The sequence below is a fragment of the Tiliqua scincoides genome, chromosome 4, assembly GCF_035046505.1.
Source record: "Tiliqua scincoides isolate rTilSci1 chromosome 4, rTilSci1.hap2, whole genome shotgun sequence".
NCBI classification, from domain to species: domain Eukaryota; kingdom Metazoa; phylum Chordata; class Lepidosauria; order Squamata; family Scincidae; genus Tiliqua; species Tiliqua scincoides.
The window spans coordinates 127,419,163-127,438,985 of NC_089824.1; the positions used below are offsets into that span (position 1 = coordinate 127,419,163).

Sequence of the window (19,823 nt, forward strand, 5' to 3'; positions counted from 1 at the left end):
AGTGAGGGATAAGCAATCCATTGTGTGCTAATGAATCTATAACTTGGGCACAAATGACTTGCTAGTTAGTGTAAGGTGATGTACGGGCCCATTTGCATTTTAACTAGAAAATGTTTAGAATTGATTTGATTACCAAGTGAAATTAAATAGTAACTTTCCCTTGACTTGAGTATAAATGGGAACAGGCTGTAAAGTGTCTAAAAACAATTTTAATTAAAAAAAAAAGTTGCTGGCCTGTTTTGTCAGTTCAAATTACTTAAGGGGGATCTTGTGGTGTTTCGAAGCTGATTCTTAATATGAACTTGAATGCAAGCTGTATTATGGGATCCAATCATTATATATTGCTAGAAGGCTTTTTCTAATATCTGTATTGAGGCAGCATTAGCCAGACCCTAATAAATGTGTGTCTTTAATTAGGTGTCAGCCATGTATTGGCATGGCTATACTATTGTTTTAAGAATTTGTTTGTGTAATATTGGGGCATGCCCTCAAGCAATTATTAATCTCTGCTGATTAAAACATATTTATATTCATGAGTTATTCATTGCCTATAGGTACAATAATGAAGTGAAACATATCAAGATTTTCACAAGAGATGGCTTTTTTCACATTGCTGAAAATAGGAAATTCAAGACTTTACTGGTAAGCATCAATTTATATTTTTCTCCACCTATGTATAAAACACCTATAACTTTAAGTAAAGGCTGATTCTCTAGGAAAAAGATACTGTGGAAGAATAAGATCAGTCTCATTAACATACATACTATATATAAAATATATACTCTATGTGTGTGATAATTAAATAAATAAAAATTAGAGGTTCCCAAACTTTTTAGCACTGGGACACACTTTTAAATGTGTGGGACACATCTTTTTAAATGATACACTATCAGGACCTACCTAGGTTTATCAGACTTTTTTTTTTTAAAAAGGAGATCTAGAAAGATATAATCATAAATAATAACATTCTGCTAATTGGGTAAGAGGCACTTTTTCAAGTGAGTGCTCCTTTTTTTTTAGCAGGGGGAGAGTTAACTGGCCCAGCTCACCCCAGCAGTGTCTGTTTTAGTGGCTGTCTGCTGGTATTCTTTTTGCATCTTTTTAGATTGTGAGCCCTTTTGGGACAGGGAGCCATTTAGTTATTTGATTTTTCTCTGTAAACCGCTTTGTGAACTTTTAGTTGAAAAGCGGTATATAAATACTGTTAATAATAATAATAATAATAATAATAATAATAATAATAATAATAATAATAAAGACCCACAAACATTTATCTCCCTATAATTGCAGGGCAATTAGCAGCTACAGTACCTGATTTTTCAATAGCCTCAGAGCTTGAGGCAATCATATTCATTTAAGTGAATGGTTATCCTCTCAACAGACATTACAGGAGGCCCCCATATCCACGTTTCCCATATCCCCGGATTAGTTATCTGTGGATTGGGTCTGCCCCCCCAGCACGCGCACCCCCATGTACGTCACCTCCAACAGTTGGGAGGGCAGCCCCCCAACTGCGCGTTTCAGGGATCTGCCGGGGGGGGGGTTCTGTAATGGAACCTCCCTGCAGATAACGGGGCATACCTATAATTACTGTTGCATTCTCAGTCATGCTGGTTAAAATGGGGAATAAAAATGTGGCTGTATCTTTGAAACTTAGACAATAAATGGAATGAAACCTGTAGAACTGGCCAAGAAAAGCCAAGGGCATCTATATAGGAAAAATCCATGTTCTTGATTATAGCACATTTTCACATCATTAGATTGCCTAACTATGAGTGTGTTTGAGGTAAGCTTGATGTCTTGCAAATAGTTTCCCACAGAACATGTTAGGAATACAGGATATTGTCTTTCTCTCTGCTGTTCTGGTTTTTCTTGGATTTGTTTCACTATTTGTTTCCATTGTATTTGATGTTAGGGTTGTCCTAACAGAGTACATTAATTTTACCCTTAACAAATTGTTTGTGCTTGGCATTGTACTCATGCACACTTCGGCATGTATATCCAGGTGATCTGTCCTACAGATGAAGAGTGGTTGTGTTCAGAAGTGTAACTAGGGCAGAACATGAGGGGCACCTGTCCCAGGCACTACACCGGGGGGGGGGGGTAAAAAGCCACTACCTCTTCTGGGGGAAACCCAAATATGACTACCTGGTGCCACTTATAGTTCTCCTGGAAGAGGGGGCACTCACTGCGCCAGCTTTGTGCTCCCCTGTTCCTTTTCCTGTGGAGGCTTCCCTTTGTCAGTTGATGATTTCTTTCCCTCCATTCCTTCAGAGACCCTCTTCTTTCTTTTGTCAGCTTTCTTCACCACTGCCATTCCAGCTTATGCTATGGCCTAAATCAGTGGTATTCAAACTAGGGCGTCGCGCTGCCCCAGCCCAAAGGCCCTGGCCTCTGCCCCTTAAGGGGCAGGGGAGAAGATGGCGAAGTGACCCCCAGGATCACTCACCAGTCCCTGCAGCAGCCTCCTTGGGTTGTGGGGAGCCCTGTGCCAAAGTGAAAGTGGAGCGATTGCTTTCCACCTCTGCAAAACCAGAAGTGGAGCGTGGTTGCTCCACTTTCACTTTTAGAAGCCTGGGGAGCCCTGCAGACGCTCGCGCAGGGCTCCCCGCACCCCAGGAAGGCTGCTGCAGGGACTGATGAGTACATCCCAGTCCCTGCAGTCCCCCTTGCCCCCGCCCCCGCTGCCTCCCTCCCCTCCCCTGCAAGAACTTACTGTGATTTTCAAACTCCCGGAGAGTTTGAAAACCATAGGTCTAAATGTATTTGGAATACACAAGTTAGCACAAGTTAGCCTTAACTACTCAGCCATTGCTGAGCAAGTATAAAATATGCTATAACAACATTTGAATTTACTCAATAGGTGTTTTGGCTTAAGCAGCTTTGTGTCGTTGTTGGGGCCCATCCTTCACTGATTGTCAATATTCAGCTGTGTGTGTTCAGTTGGTCTCCAGATCTGCTGCAGGGGTTTTGAAGGAAGTGTCCATGACTGCTTTGGAAGCTGTGATCAGCTGGCTTGTTTTTGAGAAGTCACATAAGCTTACTGCCGGCCTGTTGATTTGGGGAAATCACACATTTTTTTCCACAAGAATTGATGGCTCTGCTATCAGTTCCCCCAGTTTATGTATTTGTTGTCCATGTGTGGACTGACCAAATTTGGAAATATAGATGGTTTTTTTCCCCTCTAAATGCACCAACTCAGGTCTGTGATAAGAAGCAGCAGGTCTATGGCAAGAAAGATTGTAAATAAACAGTGGAATTTATAGTTGAGATGAAATTTTATTTCCTTCTATTTGGTCAGAATGTTGGCTTGATTTTGGTTTTAGATATTTAAACATGGCTGAATGGAATGAGAATATTTACCGAATTGTTGATGAGAGAGCAGTTTACAGTAGTTGAACTGCATTATGCTTTCATTTTGGAATGCAAAGATCAGAATCAGTGATTTGTAAGAATAGAATAAGCAGTGTGCTTTTGCTTTGGTCTGTGTACTACTTCTTAACTTGCATACCTTAGCCTTTGTGTTGGCTCATTCAGAGTTTGTTTAAAGAATCAGAATTCTGTTATCCAGAGATAACATGCTCGGTCTACATGAACAAGGAATTTCAGGATTTTCCAGCCATATTTTTTCCTGTCTCTGACTAACCATGCTGCCATTTACACAATCACTTAATCTTCCTCTTCTCTTCTATTGTACTTGGAGGAGCTTACCTCCGAATCATCTTTTGGATGTGTAAAGAATGGTTGATGTGAATTTCAAGCTTGTTTCCCCAGAATGAATTCTTAGGTAGGTTTGTAATTAAGGGACTACTTGAATCCATTATGGTTTTAATATTTGTTGTGTTGAATGTTGGATTTTCTGTATAACCTACAGCAGTGGTTCCCAAACATTTTCACATCAGAACCCACTTTTTAAAATGACACTCTTATCGGGATCCAACTAGCTTTATGAAACTTTTTTTAAATGTTTCACTTTACCAAACCCTAGAGCCTTTGTTTTTATTCTTTTTACAATGGGGGGGGGGGCACATTCTGGAGTGTGTGTTTGAGTTCCACATTCACTGGATCAGGACCGTCCTGTGGACCTTGAGTTCCCTTTTGCCTAGCTTTTAGTAAGAGCTGAGGCACTTTTACAAGTGAACATGCATGTGCTGCTCCATTTTGGTTTCCATACAACTCAATCCATTTTCCTTGTCAGCAATCAGCTTGTCAGTTTTGCAACCCATCAAAAATTGAGTCATGACCCGCTGATGGGTTCTAACCCACAGTTTAGGAACCACTGACCTACAGCAAGCATCCTGCTTGTTCGTGTTTTCCTACATGAAGTACGGTGGATGTCTTTTGGACACCTGGGCCAACGTTCTTGTGAAATTTTTGAGTTAGAGGGGTAGGATTTTAGCTTCAATATCCTTCAGCGCAAATTTATGTTACTCTGTAACTTCTCTTCTGGAACCAATCTAAGATTCAGCACCATTTGCAGGAAACCTTAGGACGGATTGCTGTAATTCAGGGGTGCTCACACTTTTTTGGCTCGAGAGCTACTTTGAAACCCAGCAAGGCCCGGAGATCTACCAGAGTTTTTTTTACAATGTTCGCGCCATCATAACATATAACATTTATGTGTACAATGTATGTTGGTGTACCTTGAGCCCCACTGAGTATAACAGGACTTACTCCTGAGTAGACATGCCTAGGATTAGGCTGTGAGGCTGCAATCCTAGCCACACTTACCTGGGAGTAAGCCCCATTGAGTACAATGGGCCTTACTCCCGGCATTTCCTCCCAGAGGCACCTGAAGGGGGGGGTCGGCACTCCGTGATCTACTCATTTTGCCTCGCGATCTACCGGTAGATCGCGATCCACCTATTGAGCACCCCTGCTGTAATTACAAACATAGTGTGGGGTTTTCCATCAGAAAGAGTCAACAAACACCTAATTCTCTGTCCTTATGAATATATATCTCTGCAAGAATGGAAGTTTACTGGAATGCCTGGCTTTCCACTAGTTGTTGCATAATTCCCCATGTTCCTTTTGGATGGTCATAATGTTTGGGGGAGTGCCCATGGTCTAGATCAGGGGTGGCCAAACCCCGGCCCGGGGGCCACTTGCTGCCCTTGGGGTCTCGCAATCTGGCCCGCGGGGAGCCCCAGTCTCCAATGAGCCTCTGGCCCTCCAGAGACTTTCTGGAGCCCATGCTGGACCAAGGCAACTGCTCTTAACGTAGGGCAACTAGTTAAGCTCTACTGCTTGCAATTTCACGTCTGTGCTGCAGCAGTGGCAGTGATGGAAAGGCCAGACTTGCTTTGTGCAAGGCCTTTTATAGGCCTTGAACTATTGCAAGACCTTCATTCATTCATATAAGTTCCATCTCTAATATATTCATTTATGTAAACTTATGTAAATTTATTCAAATTTGAAATGTTAATTAATTCTTCTTTCCCACAACACAGTGTCAGAGAGAAAAGTTTGGACACCCCTGGTCTAGATCTTGAATCTGTCCTTCAGTGCTGCCCACCTGGGTGGTGTGAAACCTTTCTGCTCAGAAGAGGCTACTTGCTGAGTCTTTGAATTATCATTGCTCTATATGTGATACCTTTCTACTAGCCTAATGGTGGATAATTCTGCCACATCTCTTCATTGGATTACTCAGGGCACAATCATAACCAATTTTCCAGTTCCAAGATAAAGGAAAAAACATTCCCTTTCCTTGAGGAGGCCTCTGTGACTGCTGTGCAACTGCAGGATGCAGCATATGCCCCACTGTGTCAGTGCAGGGAAGTTGGTTAGGATTTGGGCCTCACTTGCTTCCAATGCAGGGGTGCTGCAGAAGTACCTTTTCTTGGAGTTAGGACGCCCAGAACAGGCAGTAGTTTCTTCAAGTAACTGTAGCTCTTAGTATTTCACATAAGAAACTGCCTTGTACTGTATTCACTTTGCTCAGTATTGCAAACACTGACTGGCAGCATCTGTCCAGAATTTCAGGCAATAATCTTTTTCTGCCACACCTGAAAAGTGTTGTGTGTGTGTGTGTGTGTGAGAGAGAGAGAGAGAGAGAGAGAGAGAGAGAGAGAGCATGCACAACATATTTACTGTCACTGAGCACACTCTATAAAGCATTTCAGGGTACAGAAGTGACATGCTTCAGTAATCAGAAATTTGGGAAACATGGTCATATATTTGCTGCCTGATAGATCCAGAAAATGATAGCATTTTCGGAACTTAAGGCAAGTAGCACCTGAAAGGGCCATAAAATGAGTTTAGTATCTGTACTCAAGAACCGTTGCCTGCACAAAATGCAGTACACACTCTTGGAAGTTAAGCTTGTGTCTGCAGTTATGTGACACTGGAATAATGGTACAGTATAATAAACGCAGCTGCCTAGAAGAGAAGATGTGGGTTCCAATGACCTCTTTCAGGTAATTGAAGCCCTGAAGGCATCTTCTCTCTGACATAGCCTTATGCATTATAGTTCCTTCATCACATTTGATTCTGCATGCATCTTTTGTCATAGGTGTGGTGCTTTAAGGTGCACTTTATCTTCCAAAGATAACGAGAAGCTGTCTTGACCTGTTCCTGATGCCATCTGATTAAATACAAAGAACTTATTATCATAGCTATGTACTAGGAGACCAAGCAACTGTAAGAATCAAGCTGTAATCTGATGTCTGTGTACTTAGAAACCACCTTGTAGGTACGCAGTTAGCATAAAATAGGATGAATAGGCATCTACTATCTACTGAAGTTGAATAAATCTTGCAAAATTTTGTTTCTCTCATTTCTAGTCCAATTAAAGAAGCAAGTTATCACTCTTCTGGTGATGATTTTCTTTAGAAATGGCTTCCATTTCTTATGTGCGTTGATTTTACAAAAACATTGCATAAGATACCATTAAAACTCATTTCAGTATTTATTTTATGAAACTAATATTGCTTCCTGTGTTGTGAGAAATCAGCTAGGTGTGCTTGCATAGGCAAGAACCTGTGTTTGATTTCTGTGAGGAGAACTGGAGGAGGCAGCACAGCCCTTCATAAGTGGATCATCCATCCCAATTCTGTTATCTCATGTGCATGCTCCATCCTGCTCCACAAACCTACCTTGGAGTTCAGGATGGGGAGTAGACAATGGATACAGGACACTTTTTTTTTTAAAAAAAGTGCTGGTTGGTTAGAAAATTGCCCTTCCTCCTTACCAGCTAGCATTTTAAAAATTCACGATTGAGAGAAAGGACATTGCTAGCAATGCCCATTTTTTCCTCAGCACATTTTGGTTATGCTGGCTGGTGAGGAGGAGAAGCCATCTCCTTACCAACAGCATTAAATAGCCCTGGAGCTACTAGACGCACTGTCTGCTATCCTGTCTTGGCCCTGTAAACATTTTTCCCTTGGTCTAAGTCTAGGACAGGGGTGCCCAAACCCCAGCCCTGGGGCCACTTGCGGCCCTCGAGGTCTCTCAGTGCGGCCCTCAGGGAGCCCCCAGTCTTCAATGAGCCTCTGACCCTCTGGAGATTTGTTGGAGCCTGCTCTGGCCCAACGCAACTGATCTCAGCAACTGAGGCAACTATTTGACCTCTCGCATGAGCTGTGGGGTGAGGGCTACCTCCACTGCTTGCTGTTTCACATCTGTGATACAGTAGTGGCAGCAAAGAAAAGGCCAGCCTTGCTTTGTGCAAGGTCTTTTATATGCCGTGAGCTATTGCAAGACCTTCGTTCATTCATATAATTTCATTTTTAATATATTCATTTATGTAAGCTTATTTAAATTTATTCAAATTTTATCATGTAAATTAATTCTTTTTTTCCCCGGCCCCCGACTTATTGTCAGAGAGCTAATGTGGCCCTCCTGCCAAAAACTTTGGACACCCCTGGTCTAGGACACAGCAGTGGGGCAGTTGAGCTTTTTGTGTCCTTTTCAGATCCCCACCTCCATCTTTGAGGTTTGTTGCCGGCCGAATGTTGACCTCATTTGTTCAGAATCTCATTTAACATTCTTGGCTGGAGAAATAGTTCTGCCGGAACTAGTACTTGAGTCACATGACATCTGGGAAGTACGAGCGGGTCAAATTTGTGTATCAGTTCAATTTTGAACTAGGATGTCATTTTTTTCTTGGCATGGCTGTTGCTATCTCTGTGTTCACTCGCACACTGGAAGCATGAATGCTTCCAAGTGATCTGGCTTTCTGGTATGCTTCTGACAGCCTTCCAGGCAAAATAGTAACCCAAACCTATCCATTTTTCCAGTGCCAGTGCAGCTGTGCCAGTGGGGTGTGTACTTCATCCAGTGGTGGTGAGGCAGTCACATAGGGCTCCTCAACGTTTGGGAACATTTGTTACCTTACCTTGGTACTGCATTGTAGCTGCACCGGTGCTGGAAAGTTGGATAGGATTGAGCCCTAAAATGGCAATTTTCAACCACTGTACCACAGCACATTGGTGTGCTGTGAATGGTCTGCAAGTCCATGGGAGTTTGGGAGAGGTTCATTTATTAGTAGAGTGTTTGAGGATGTGAGTCCCCTGTCGCCAGTGCAGTATTTCTTGACAATTGTCAAAAAACTGATGGTGTGCCTTGACAATTGTAGCACCTTGTCAGTGTGCTATGAGATAAAAAGACTGAAAGTCACTGCTCTAGAATTATGGTGGTGTGCAGTATATGCAAGTTGCCAACTTTGCCCTGCCCCCACCCCGCCTGAGTGAGAGAGGCCTGAAAATTGTAGGCTCTGATTGGCTGCCAGGGCCTGCTGGGGAGAGGGGTGAGCTGCATGGTGTTATTGGAGCTCGCTCTGTGGTGCAGTTTGCTGTCTGCCCACCCGTGTTACAATCTGAGATTAACTGATTGCTGGCATTTCTGGGACCAGGTAGGAATTTTTTCCTACCAGATTGGCATGGTGCTGGTGGTTTTTTTTACCTACCCCAGACTGGGGTATGTGTTTGGGCTGGGAGTTATATTTATTCATGCAGGATATAAGGTATGATCTTGGTTACATCTCGGTGATTTTTAGCAGGTACTGTGTGGGCAGGGTAGGTACAATTGTCTTATTGGCCTCCTTGCTAAGGAGAGCAAAGTTAAGGGAAATGCCAGTACTGTTCATACATGACCCCCCCTACGAGTCATTGAGGCTGGCTGGCAGTTCCCTTGGCTGGATGAGTTAGATCCCTCTGGGATTTGCCTGGGGGAACTGAGGCTATCCTGCCATCTTGGCCCTTAGGGGTTGACGGTAATAAGCTACTCAGGCTTTTCCTGAGTTTGGCTTTGAGTCAGATGGCTATGCCCTATTCACATGGGGATGAATGTTAGCTCTTTCCCAACCTTAGTGACTGCACAATGGGTGGTTTTGCTTAATCCCTTAAACTTAAATTAGCTTATCTTAAGTTTTTGATAGTTGTATCTTTAAAAAGTGACCCTAATTCTCAAGCCTGTGTCTGGCATGCTTCTTTGGGTGGCGGGGGGGGGGGGGTTAGGGTAAAGCCAAAGCAAATGCGATGGGGAGAGGGAGTAAAGCTTTTGCATTTCTAGATAAAGAGACAAACGTGTGTCTAGACTGTACCACTTCAGGTGGGAGCTTACATGCTTCCTCTCCATTGAAATCTAAACGTTAGGGAGAGTCTTGTAGCCTAACCGCCATGTTATGTTGGCTTTTGTGTGCAATAATGTTTTTCTCATGAGTGTTGAACTATACTATCTCCTATCTGTAAACTGAAGTGGAACCATTCAGAAACTTCTTTATGGACTTCACCTGCTGCTTGTGAGAACTAGGTCTTAGTTTTGCATGTGTATTTTTCTGAATGTATGAACATGCAGTAATCTTTCATGTGCAAATCACATGAATGCTTCATGTAACTGACTTGCCTCTTGTGAGTGAAATACCTTCTGTGTTTCATCATACATTTCAGCAAGTAGAAGCTGTCACTCTTCATCAGTGGTGCCTCTGTGGGTAGTGAAGCTAAGTTTTATCTACTCTTATAATTAAGCTGCATCAGAGATTCTATGGAGAGGATGACAAAGCACAACTTGAAAATTTAAATCTGGTTTTTCTGTCTTCTGGAAGGACCTTGTGGAATACTACAAGCATCATTCTCTCAAAGAAGGCTTCAGAAGTTTGGATACTACTCTCCAGTACCCGTACAAGGACTGTGAAAACTCGTTGGACCAAAGGAGTAACAGAGCAAGTAGCAACTGTGAGCATTACCATTTGTTGTCATTTAATACCAAAGGCACAGCAATAAGTTAAAAACATCTTCATTTTATATTTTTGACATATAGCCAATTAATATGATAATGCAGTGAAGCAAAATCAAGATCTCCTGACAGGTTTATGAACAGGCCTAGTTAGATTTCCTGATGGCCTATCCTTAAATCGAATCACTACTCATATATCTATTAAAAATGTAAGTGAGCAGTTGCTTTGTAAACAGACATTTTGCATTGGCTGTGCTGTTTTTGGCTACATGAATTAATAAACATGTAATTCTAATCTTGCATTTGGCATTTAAATGAATTATTTGTGTGATTGAAAACCAGGCTATAAAGCAAAATTTCTGTGAAGAGGCTTAAGTTCATACTGATTGTCTCTATATGAATCAGATCTGAATTTCTCTATATATGTTGCTTGTTAGTGTTTTTAAATAGGATTTCTTTGTGGGCTTAATCTAGATGTTGAACAAAAAAAACTGTATATGTAAACCCAAATCACTAAAATGAACCTCTAAAAGGCCTTTGGAAGCAGGCTTAATTTTGAAAGGACTGATGGTTGGAGGGTTACAACAAATATGCATCAATGAACTCCAGCTAGAGAAAAGCAGCTGGGGAAGGAAAGCATGCAGCACAAGTGGCAGGTAGAGGAAGAACTAAGCACCCCTCCTTACCCCCTCTTGACCTCTTCAAATTGTGCCTTGCTTCCCCCTATTTTAGATGTTCCAAACCCCCAGTCCCTGCTGAGTGTCTAATGATGGCTTTGTGCTGAGATGGGTGAAGAGTAGGCTCTGAATATCCTTTCTGTTAAGGCAATAAGATGGCTCATGTAGTTTGGATGGTCATGCAGCTAAAAGCAAATCTTCATTGCAACTTGTCTTTATATAGAACACATCTTTTTAACACAGGAAAAGCAGAGTGCTTCATCTATTGATAAATGGAAGCACATTGGGAACCTGCCAAATAGTTTGTAGATGTGTTAAGTTTTCCATTGTAAAACTGTGGACTTTTGTGTGGTGGATCCATGTTAAGTTCAGTGTAATAAAGAGGTAGATATGGTAATAGTGCTATGAACCAATGAAAACTGCTGAGAAAGCACATTCAGCTAGCTTATGGCTTAATTTTGACTTTCCCGTAGCTTTATTTTTATTTTTTTGCCTGTTTTGGAGTTCACCTCTTTTACTTTTCTTCATTTCACAGACATCAGCTTTCTATGCTGAAAACAGATTTGTAAGGAGAACTAGGAGCATTCTCAAACATGAGGCTTAAAGCACCTCACGCTTCCATCACTTCCATCCACCCATCCACGCTTCCATCCGCTTCCATCCATCATGTGACTATGAAGCTTGCATTAGCTAGCACATCTGTTTACATTATACAGATCTCTGCTTAGGATGCTATTTCACATTGACCATGATGGGGCGTTAACATAAATGTCAGAAGAGAGGCTCACAAAGAAAAACCGCTTGTAGGAAGATATTCTTGAAGCACAATCCTACGCCTTGTTGACAAAGGTTCAGTGAGACTTCCCAACTCAGGGCCCAGTCCTATACAATTTTTCAGTGCTGGTGCAGTGGTGCCAGTGGGGTGGGCGCTGCATCCTGTGGTGGAGGGGCAGTCACTGACCTTCTTAAGATACGGGATGGGAACATGTGTTTCCTTACCATGGGGCTGCGTTGTGGCTACACCGGAGCTGGAAAGTTGGATAGGATTGGGCCCTAAGTGTGTATAGGAAAAAGCAGTCTTAATGGTTTTTAACAAGTTTTCCTATTCTGAGCCCTTTTCATCTTTTTTTCCTATCACGCTGTCTTAATAGAACTGTGGTTTTCTGTATCATATTCTTCCAAAGCTTCACTTCAATTTTCAATAAATGCACATGCATGTCCTCTTCACATTATTTCCCTACTGCTTTATAATGCCCTCTTCTTTTACTTGCATCCCTTTTCTCTACAGGGGTGCACAGCTTTCTTACATTGTCTAGCATTTTATTTTTATTCTATTCTTGGGTGGGAGCAGGCCCACTTCATTCACACCCATCTCAGCTGGGTGAACTCATGCTAGTGCTAATGTTATGCTAATGTTCACCATAGTGAACTCACTATAGTGCTAATGTTTCATGGCGTTTCAGAGGCATAGCAGCAAGCATGTGCAACAGAGCAGTAAGGATCAGGCTGTTAAATGCTTCAGTAGGAGACATTGGAACACCAACCAGAACTGTGATCTGTTCTTCTTCCTCCTCACTTCCCTCCCAAAAGCACTGCAGAACAGGCTTCCGTCCCAAACCACATTGCAAATTGCTTTTGGAGCCTCCCCCAAATTTTTAAAAAGCATGTTACTGTTTAACGCAAGGAGGCTGCTGTATGTTATCAGGATATAAAAGTCACATTAGAACTAGAAACTTGCTGAATTACAGCCTTTGTCAAAAGTCACCAAATGTGTGAAATTGCCATAACTGGTATAGGATAATCTTGCTTTCTAGAGGAACATAAAAAAGTTAATATTCCTGAAGTGCTTTAACTCATTTTTGCCTGGCTCACAGGTATACACACTTGGCCCCTGTTTGCGTATATGCAATGTTGGGCAGAAATGACTTAATATGGTTTTCGTGTTAATGTTGTAGAATCCGTAAGGCAGAGAGTTGATAAAATAAACTGAGCAAGGAACGATTAGTATTCTCTTGTGGTCTTAGTCAAACCAAGTCTCCTAGTCAATCATTTCACTTGATTCAGAAAACGGATGAATGGCTCTTTTTAAATTCTTACATACAGGTTTGACTTTCTTCTTCGTTACGTTTTCTCAGCAGTTGACCTTAAACAGTATCCCCAGCATTGACTCTATTTTTTCCCTGTAGAAGAATTTGAGTGTGATTACAACTCTGTTCGGATTCCATACCTCATTCTAGTTTCTGATTTGAGTCACTGTTTACATTAATTCACTATAACAATTGATAATTTCTTTCTTTCTTTCTTTCTTTCTTTCTTTCTTTCTTTCTTTCTTTCTTTCTTTCTTTCTTTCTTTCTTTCTTTCTTTCTTTCTTTCTTTCTTTCTTTCTTTCTTTCTTTCTTTCACCTTGTGAATAGCTTCTGATTTCTAATCTGTTCTTCGCTTTGCCATGTTAAAAAGTTTAATTCAAAGATTATTTGTAAAAGTCCAAATACTGTACTCAATTTCAGCAGAAACTTAATCCTTATCTAGAAGAATCTGTTTTTCTTTTTTTTTTTTTTAAAGAAAAGCAACACAGTTGACTTGTTTCTCCAATGTCATGTTTCTAATATAATTCAGTAAGAATAAGGTAGTGTGATCTGGAGCAGCTTTTAAGAAGCTCTGTTGAATTCTATTCCATAATTTAGTGGTTTATGGATCACAACTGCAGTCATTTCAAGGTCCAGTTCTTCTTAGGTTTTACATGGTTGCAAAAAAAGCAGAATAGTTGTGCTTTTTTTCTGGTTTATATGCCTCATGGGAAGAACAAGGATATCCTTGCAAAGCCTGTGTGTGAGACCTATTTCCTTGACCTTGCTTATAGGAAATAGGATTGGTGATTTGCCCAGAATGGCAGAGGAAATCTGTACCTGAAGAGGGAGTTTTGAACCTTCATCTTCTCAAGCCCCTGGCTAGCATTCTTTCAGAAGAACTATCCTTTTCTCATTGCTGTAACTTACATCTCCATGTAGCAGGTTTAAAAAGAGAAAAGTAGAAATACTTGATGTTTTCCTTTCACCTCATGCTGATAGATAGCTGGCCTTTTGTCTGGAGGGGCCAAGAGCTGATTTGTAGTCCCACCCAAAAACAATTTTGCCACATGGAAAGTGAACTTGTCTTCCCAGTTTTTTCCAGCCTTTATTTTTTTTTAAAGCCTTGTGGTTTTGCTCTTTTGAAATGTAGCAAAAATATAATTAACATTGAACTAGTTTGGAGGGTTGTCAGCTCTTGGTTATTTATTTATGTTCAGAAAGTGGCTGATGAGTTAATATAATTTCTTTGCAATGGCCCTGGGATGAGCTATTCTTTAGTCGGTACATCCAGGGCTGCTGGGTTGCCAAGGCAGGGTTTGTCCTGGGTTGTTCTATTCAGTGGTGTCACTAGGATTTTTGTCACCCGGTGCGGGAGGCCTGTGTGTCACCCCATGCAGTGGGCGGGGCAACTCCCCAGGTGGTGAGCATGGTGATGTAATATCACCCCACCCCCACTGGTTTTTTGGCTGTACCTTTTGTTAGAACACATATATTTCAATGTGGTTTGTTTCATTGCATTCTGCATGAAATTATGCATTGATTGATATATAACATGATGGTATTATTCCTCCAAATTCTGATTTTAGTGACTTTGAAAACTTGTGGAGTGTCTGTCTGTCTGTCTGTCTGTCTGTCTCTCTCTCTCTCTCTCTCTCTCTCACACACACACACACACCCCTGTGTCAACTTACTAACAACTTATTGCAGCAGTTCTCAAACTTTTAGCACTGGGACCCACTTTTTAGAATGACAATCTGTCCAGGACCCATTGGAAGTGATGTCATGGCTAGAAGTGACATCATGAAGCAAATTAAAATAAATAATTATAAATTAAAATAAAAGAAATAAATAAGGGGGAGCCAGTCCTGTTCCACCAAGTGAATCTACTCTGAAGTAAGTCCTATTATGGTCAATGTGGCTTACTCTCAGGAAAGTGTGGGTAGAATTGCAGCCTGTGAGCTCAAGCCTATGCATGTCTACTCTGAAGTAAGTCCCATAGTGGTCAATGGGGCTTACTCTGTAGCCTGCCTGCAATAAGCCCCCCCCCCCCAAAGAATCAGTGAGATTTTCAGCCTTCCCCGGTGCCCAGTTTAAAGTCCAGTTTCAGGCATATCAGGAAAAAGCCCCCCCCCCACTTTGCAAGTGCAAAATAGAAAACTTTGCCCTTACCAGCTGAAGCCTCTTTTTTGTCCTTTTTAGTGGGGGGGAGGCTGCCTTCTGGAGCAGCTCCATCTGATCAGACCATTCTGCTGTCCTCACATTCCCCTTTGCCTGACCTGACCAGCAGCCAAGACACGTCTGCCTACTCACGAGTAAACATGACGTGAGGCTGCTTGCTTTCCATAGGGCTCAATAAACTGCAGCTGGGACGGAGGGAGGGATCTCCTTCTCCCTTTTGTGTTTTGGGGGGCTGCATTCATTAGATCAGGACCATTCTGACATCCTTGGAGTCCTCTCAGCTGCCCTTTCCAATGGACTGCTCGCGAGTAAACGCGACCGCGTGGCTTCATTTCTGGCTCAGGCTCAGACTCGCAGCTGGGAGGGATGGGACCTTCTTGGGTGTTTTTGGGAGGCTGCATTCATTGGATTGTGACCATTCTGGTGTCTTTGGATTCCTCTCCACCTGCCCTTTCTGACGGACTATGGCAGGTGCATCTACTTGCAAGTAAACGCACGCTATGGCTCACTTTCACTTTCCATAGGGCTCCATGCATTTTTTCCTTCTGGCTTTTTGGCCATAACTTTTGAACAAAAGGAGCTACGAGTATTTCAGTTCTGTTTTTTGCACTGCACTCCGCTGGCCATTCCGCACCCAACAGTGTATGGCATGACACAGTAGCTCCCAAAGCTGTGAAGTTAGCCTGTCACCCCCAGTGCGTCACCCAGTGCGGCCCGCGCCCCCAGCGCCCCCCTAGCGATGCCAGTGCTTCTATTCCACATGATCCATTGCTTTTTGAGGTGCAAAGGTCTTTCTACAGGAGGAAAATAAAGTGGTGATGTTGAAATCTCTCTGCCTTAATGAACTGGTATTGTATAACAACATGAAGTGCTTGAATGGGAATGGATGTAATATAAAAGAAAAATAATGTACATAAACTACATGTTTCTGCCTGTCATAAAGATTTATCTTGTTGTGCTACCATGACAGGAGACGTTGCATCTATTAAATATCTCCTGCTGTGCAACTGTTAAAGGTATTAAAGTGTGAACTGTTAAAGATGTTCAGTGTGTCTTCAGGGGGCTTTGCACATGGACTCCTATGCATCTTTTCTGTTTAAATAGTGCTCCTCACAATTCATAGCAGTACATCTGCAAAGGGAGATGCTGCATCTGGTGGGGTTTTTAAAGTTTTCTTTTGCAACATGCTTTTTTAAATGCCTATCGAAAAGCAGCCACAGGATGTGTTTTTTGGTAACAGAGCTTGCAGGGATGCATGTTGTTGAACATAGATAGCTATTCAATAGTCCTTTTGCAAGTGCACTTCCAAGGTGGTGCAAAAGCACCATACAGAAGGGGAAATAGTTTAGACTGCAAGTGTGAAGCCTCTCAATCTCTCATCCTAAAGCCCCTTGTGCGAATGGGTGTTGGTCTGGTGTATGAGTCACTGACATGGGCATAGGTTACTGATTGCCTCATTCTATGCAGTGCACTTTTCTGTTGATGCTGAGGTGGGGAGAGTGGGGGAGAAAGAACTCAGAGTAAAGGGCTATGAGCAAATCTACAACCACTGTTCCTCTGCTCAGACAAGAGCACGTGATTTGTGAGTTTGGGAAAAAAAAACCTAGCCAAGTTGCTTGCCTCTTGTTAGCAGATACTTAAGTAATTAGTTGTCTACTATTTCTTCAATCTTATTTTACCAATATTTCAATGTCATCTTTGCTTGTCTCTCTTGTTTTTCTTTCTTTCTCTAAGCCCCTTCTTTGTTGTGTGGGTTTTCTTTTGTAACTCTTCCAGACTACAGCTTTGTCCCCCCTTCCTCCACTCCTTTCTGGTCAGGTACTGCTTTACTGCTTTTATATTCTCAATTTGCTTCTGTTTTGCAAATATATCCATTTATATGTGAGGTCAAGCTAGGGAAGGGACGAATTTCCCTTTTCTTCTCCCTCCCTCCCCACCCCATTTGACTAAATACAGGATAATGGCGTTACACAGGCATTTTCTGAGCAACATGCTTATCTGTGAGTAATTCTTGCATAGCTGGGAGAAAGTTTAAAATGATCCAGCACATCACTCACTGGAGGTCACTACATGATCACTCCTTTGCCTACATAGTTAAATCATTACACATTCTTCTAGCTATGAAGGAATTGCTCATGGATAAATGGCTGAAACAACATCTATGGGTACCAAGATGGATTGTGAATAAAGGTTTGCATTCAGAATTGAAGAGAAAGTTGCAGTGCTATAAAACTGAGGCTAAGTTAAAGCTAATGTGTGCTCATTAAATATTACTCAGCTGCTGAAGATCTCAAAATTACCATATTATGCTTGGGAGTAACCTCAACCCGAAAATCAAGCTTTTGTGACTCAAACATTCGTCCCATCCCTAAAGCAAACCTTATTGTAAAGAGCAGCCTGTGAAAAAGCTTCAGCTAGGTCTTTGCATGTGTGTTGCCTGCAAATTAATTTTATCCATTTGTTTTTCTATGCACTCTTGTTTCCGTTCTTTCTGGCTTCTTTAATTACGTTGATAGCACTTAAAATAGTTAAAATGCTCCAAAGTGACGTTTGTCTCTAAGAACTGAGAAAGACAGTAGATCTATAGATGTGACTTCTCTTGGTGTCATTTATTTCAAACTACAACCCACCGTACCCTTAAGTCTCAGTGTCCTTGTGTTTCTGCAACAGTTTAAAAACATAAAACCGCCTTGCACAGAATAAAGTTCATCACTTAAAAATATTAGAAGTTGTAGGCAGAGGGTGGAATAGATGGATCTTCGCTCTTATCCAAGAAGACAATGTTATTACTAGATGGCACTCCAAAATCCATTTTCAGTGCCAGTGGTCAGTCTAATAATTACTAAATAAGTGACTTTTGAGACCATACAAAATGACTTTTCTCTGATTACTAATCAGATCTTGTATGTCTTGGAGGTAAAGACTCCAAGTCAAATTCTTCTTCCTTGCCTATAAGTGTGATAACATTTGAGACCATTAAATGAAATTGATATATCTTGTTTGTTTATATTGTTTATTTTTACCTTATCCTTTGGCTCTGAAAAGGCCCAAATTAAAGCTGTATTAAAAACAGAATGTGAACAATGAAACCAGAGAAATATGAAGTGATTATTTGTAGACTTACTCTCAGGACAAGAAAGTAGTTCTTTAAACAGTTTGTTGTGAACTTAAGGGATTCACTGTCCCAAAATATGATGATGCCTTGAAAAAGGATTAGACATACATTATATTACTATTAATATATAATAGACATATATTAGATCAGGGCCCTCTAGATCACGGCTCGTGGGCCAGATCCATTATCCTTTGAAAGCCGTTCCCCACACGACCGGCGCTTACTGTTCTGTGGGGGAGCCCTGGCAAAGCAACTCCATTCGCCCCCAATCATTGTCACGTCCAGCCACTTCTGCCTGGAAATCTGGGTGCAAAGCTTGCTGGGGCATTGGAGGCCAGAAGTGGTTGACGCGATGATGATTCAGGCAAATGGAGGCACTTTGTCAAAGCTCCCCCGTGGAACAGTAAGTGCTATCACACCAATGAAGCATTTGCAGGCACGCAGCAGTCTCCACTTTGGAAACCGCTGTATCAGATAATACATTGAAGTTAAGTGAATAGTCACATGGTTAAGTGAAGTATGTAGCCATTGTAAAGCATAAGGGACAGCGATTACCTTTGTGCCTGTTCTTGGGACTTTCTAGAAGCATCTAGGTGGCTTCTGTAAGGAACGAGATACTGGGCTAGATGAACTTTTTGGAATAGCTCATCAAGACTCTGCCATGGGATGGGAAAATCAACCCCTAGCTCAGGGCTATGGAGTCATTACACACAACCTCCAGCTCCACTCAAAATTGCTTCTGACTCAGTCTCTAAAGCCCTGTTCAGATGGAGCCATGAAGTTGGAATCAGAAACAATTTTGGATTCACTCAGAGCCAGAGTTGGAGGTTTCGAGTACCAACTCCACAGCCGGGGCCTGGCTCAGTGCAAAAGTTCTATCACAGGGGATTGCCTGACATAAGTGTGCCTTTATTGAGTAACTCCTTGTTTTGCATCTGAGAAATTCCTGCAATTCCTACCTTCCCTTGCTGCTCTTCTACTATTTGTATTTGATTCACATCTCATAAGGTGTCATAGATGAACAATTAAAGCATTTGGCAGTTCTGGGAGGAGTTTGTTTTAATACACAACTATGGCCAATAGTGGTGTTGGTTTACATTTTGGAAAGTAAGCTTAATATCAAGTACTGTAGTAGATTCTCTCTCCCTCCTTCAGAAATAGTATTTCTAGTCATATAAGCATATTTATAATATTGGCTGCTCAAAAGCATTACAGACAAGATATTATAGGGACAAAAATAGGGAATAATTCATTTTCAGGCTATGATTTGATCTTGGGCATTTCAATTTTGGTCACTGAGGTGTATACGGTTATTATTTTTACGAAGCTCAGTATCTGTTACTGTTACGGGAAAGCTTCTGCAGTGTGTAAAATATTACCTTTAGGTACCATATGAGTCCTCAATAAAATATGACACAAAAGCGTGTGCAGCAATTTTGGAACGTAAATGGTGATCTTTATCATAGCTGTCTATATATTTGGATGCCATTCTGATGTATCTCCTGGTTTTAAATTGGGAAATGTCAGTGTGGTTCTCAGAGAAGCCCTTTTTAATGGGATTGTTGACTCTTTGCGAAAATATTTTTGCTATTATGGCAGAGTTTGGGTTC

General features: G+C 41.6%; 1 protein-coding gene across 1 annotated transcript in view; it reads left to right on the top strand.

The window, feature by feature from the left end:
- The window catches only part of VAV3 (vav guanine nucleotide exchange factor 3), a 188,295-nt gene that overhangs the window by 160,723 nt on the left and 7,749 nt on the right, over positions 1 to 19,823 (top strand). Inside the window, exons 24-25 of the mRNA XM_066623356.1 lie at positions 555 to 642; positions 10,043 to 10,172. Of these exons, the coding sequence (XP_066479453.1) occupies positions 555 to 642; positions 10,043 to 10,172 (218 nt within the window). The remainder of the gene's footprint in view (positions 1 to 554; positions 643 to 10,042; positions 10,173 to 19,823) is intronic.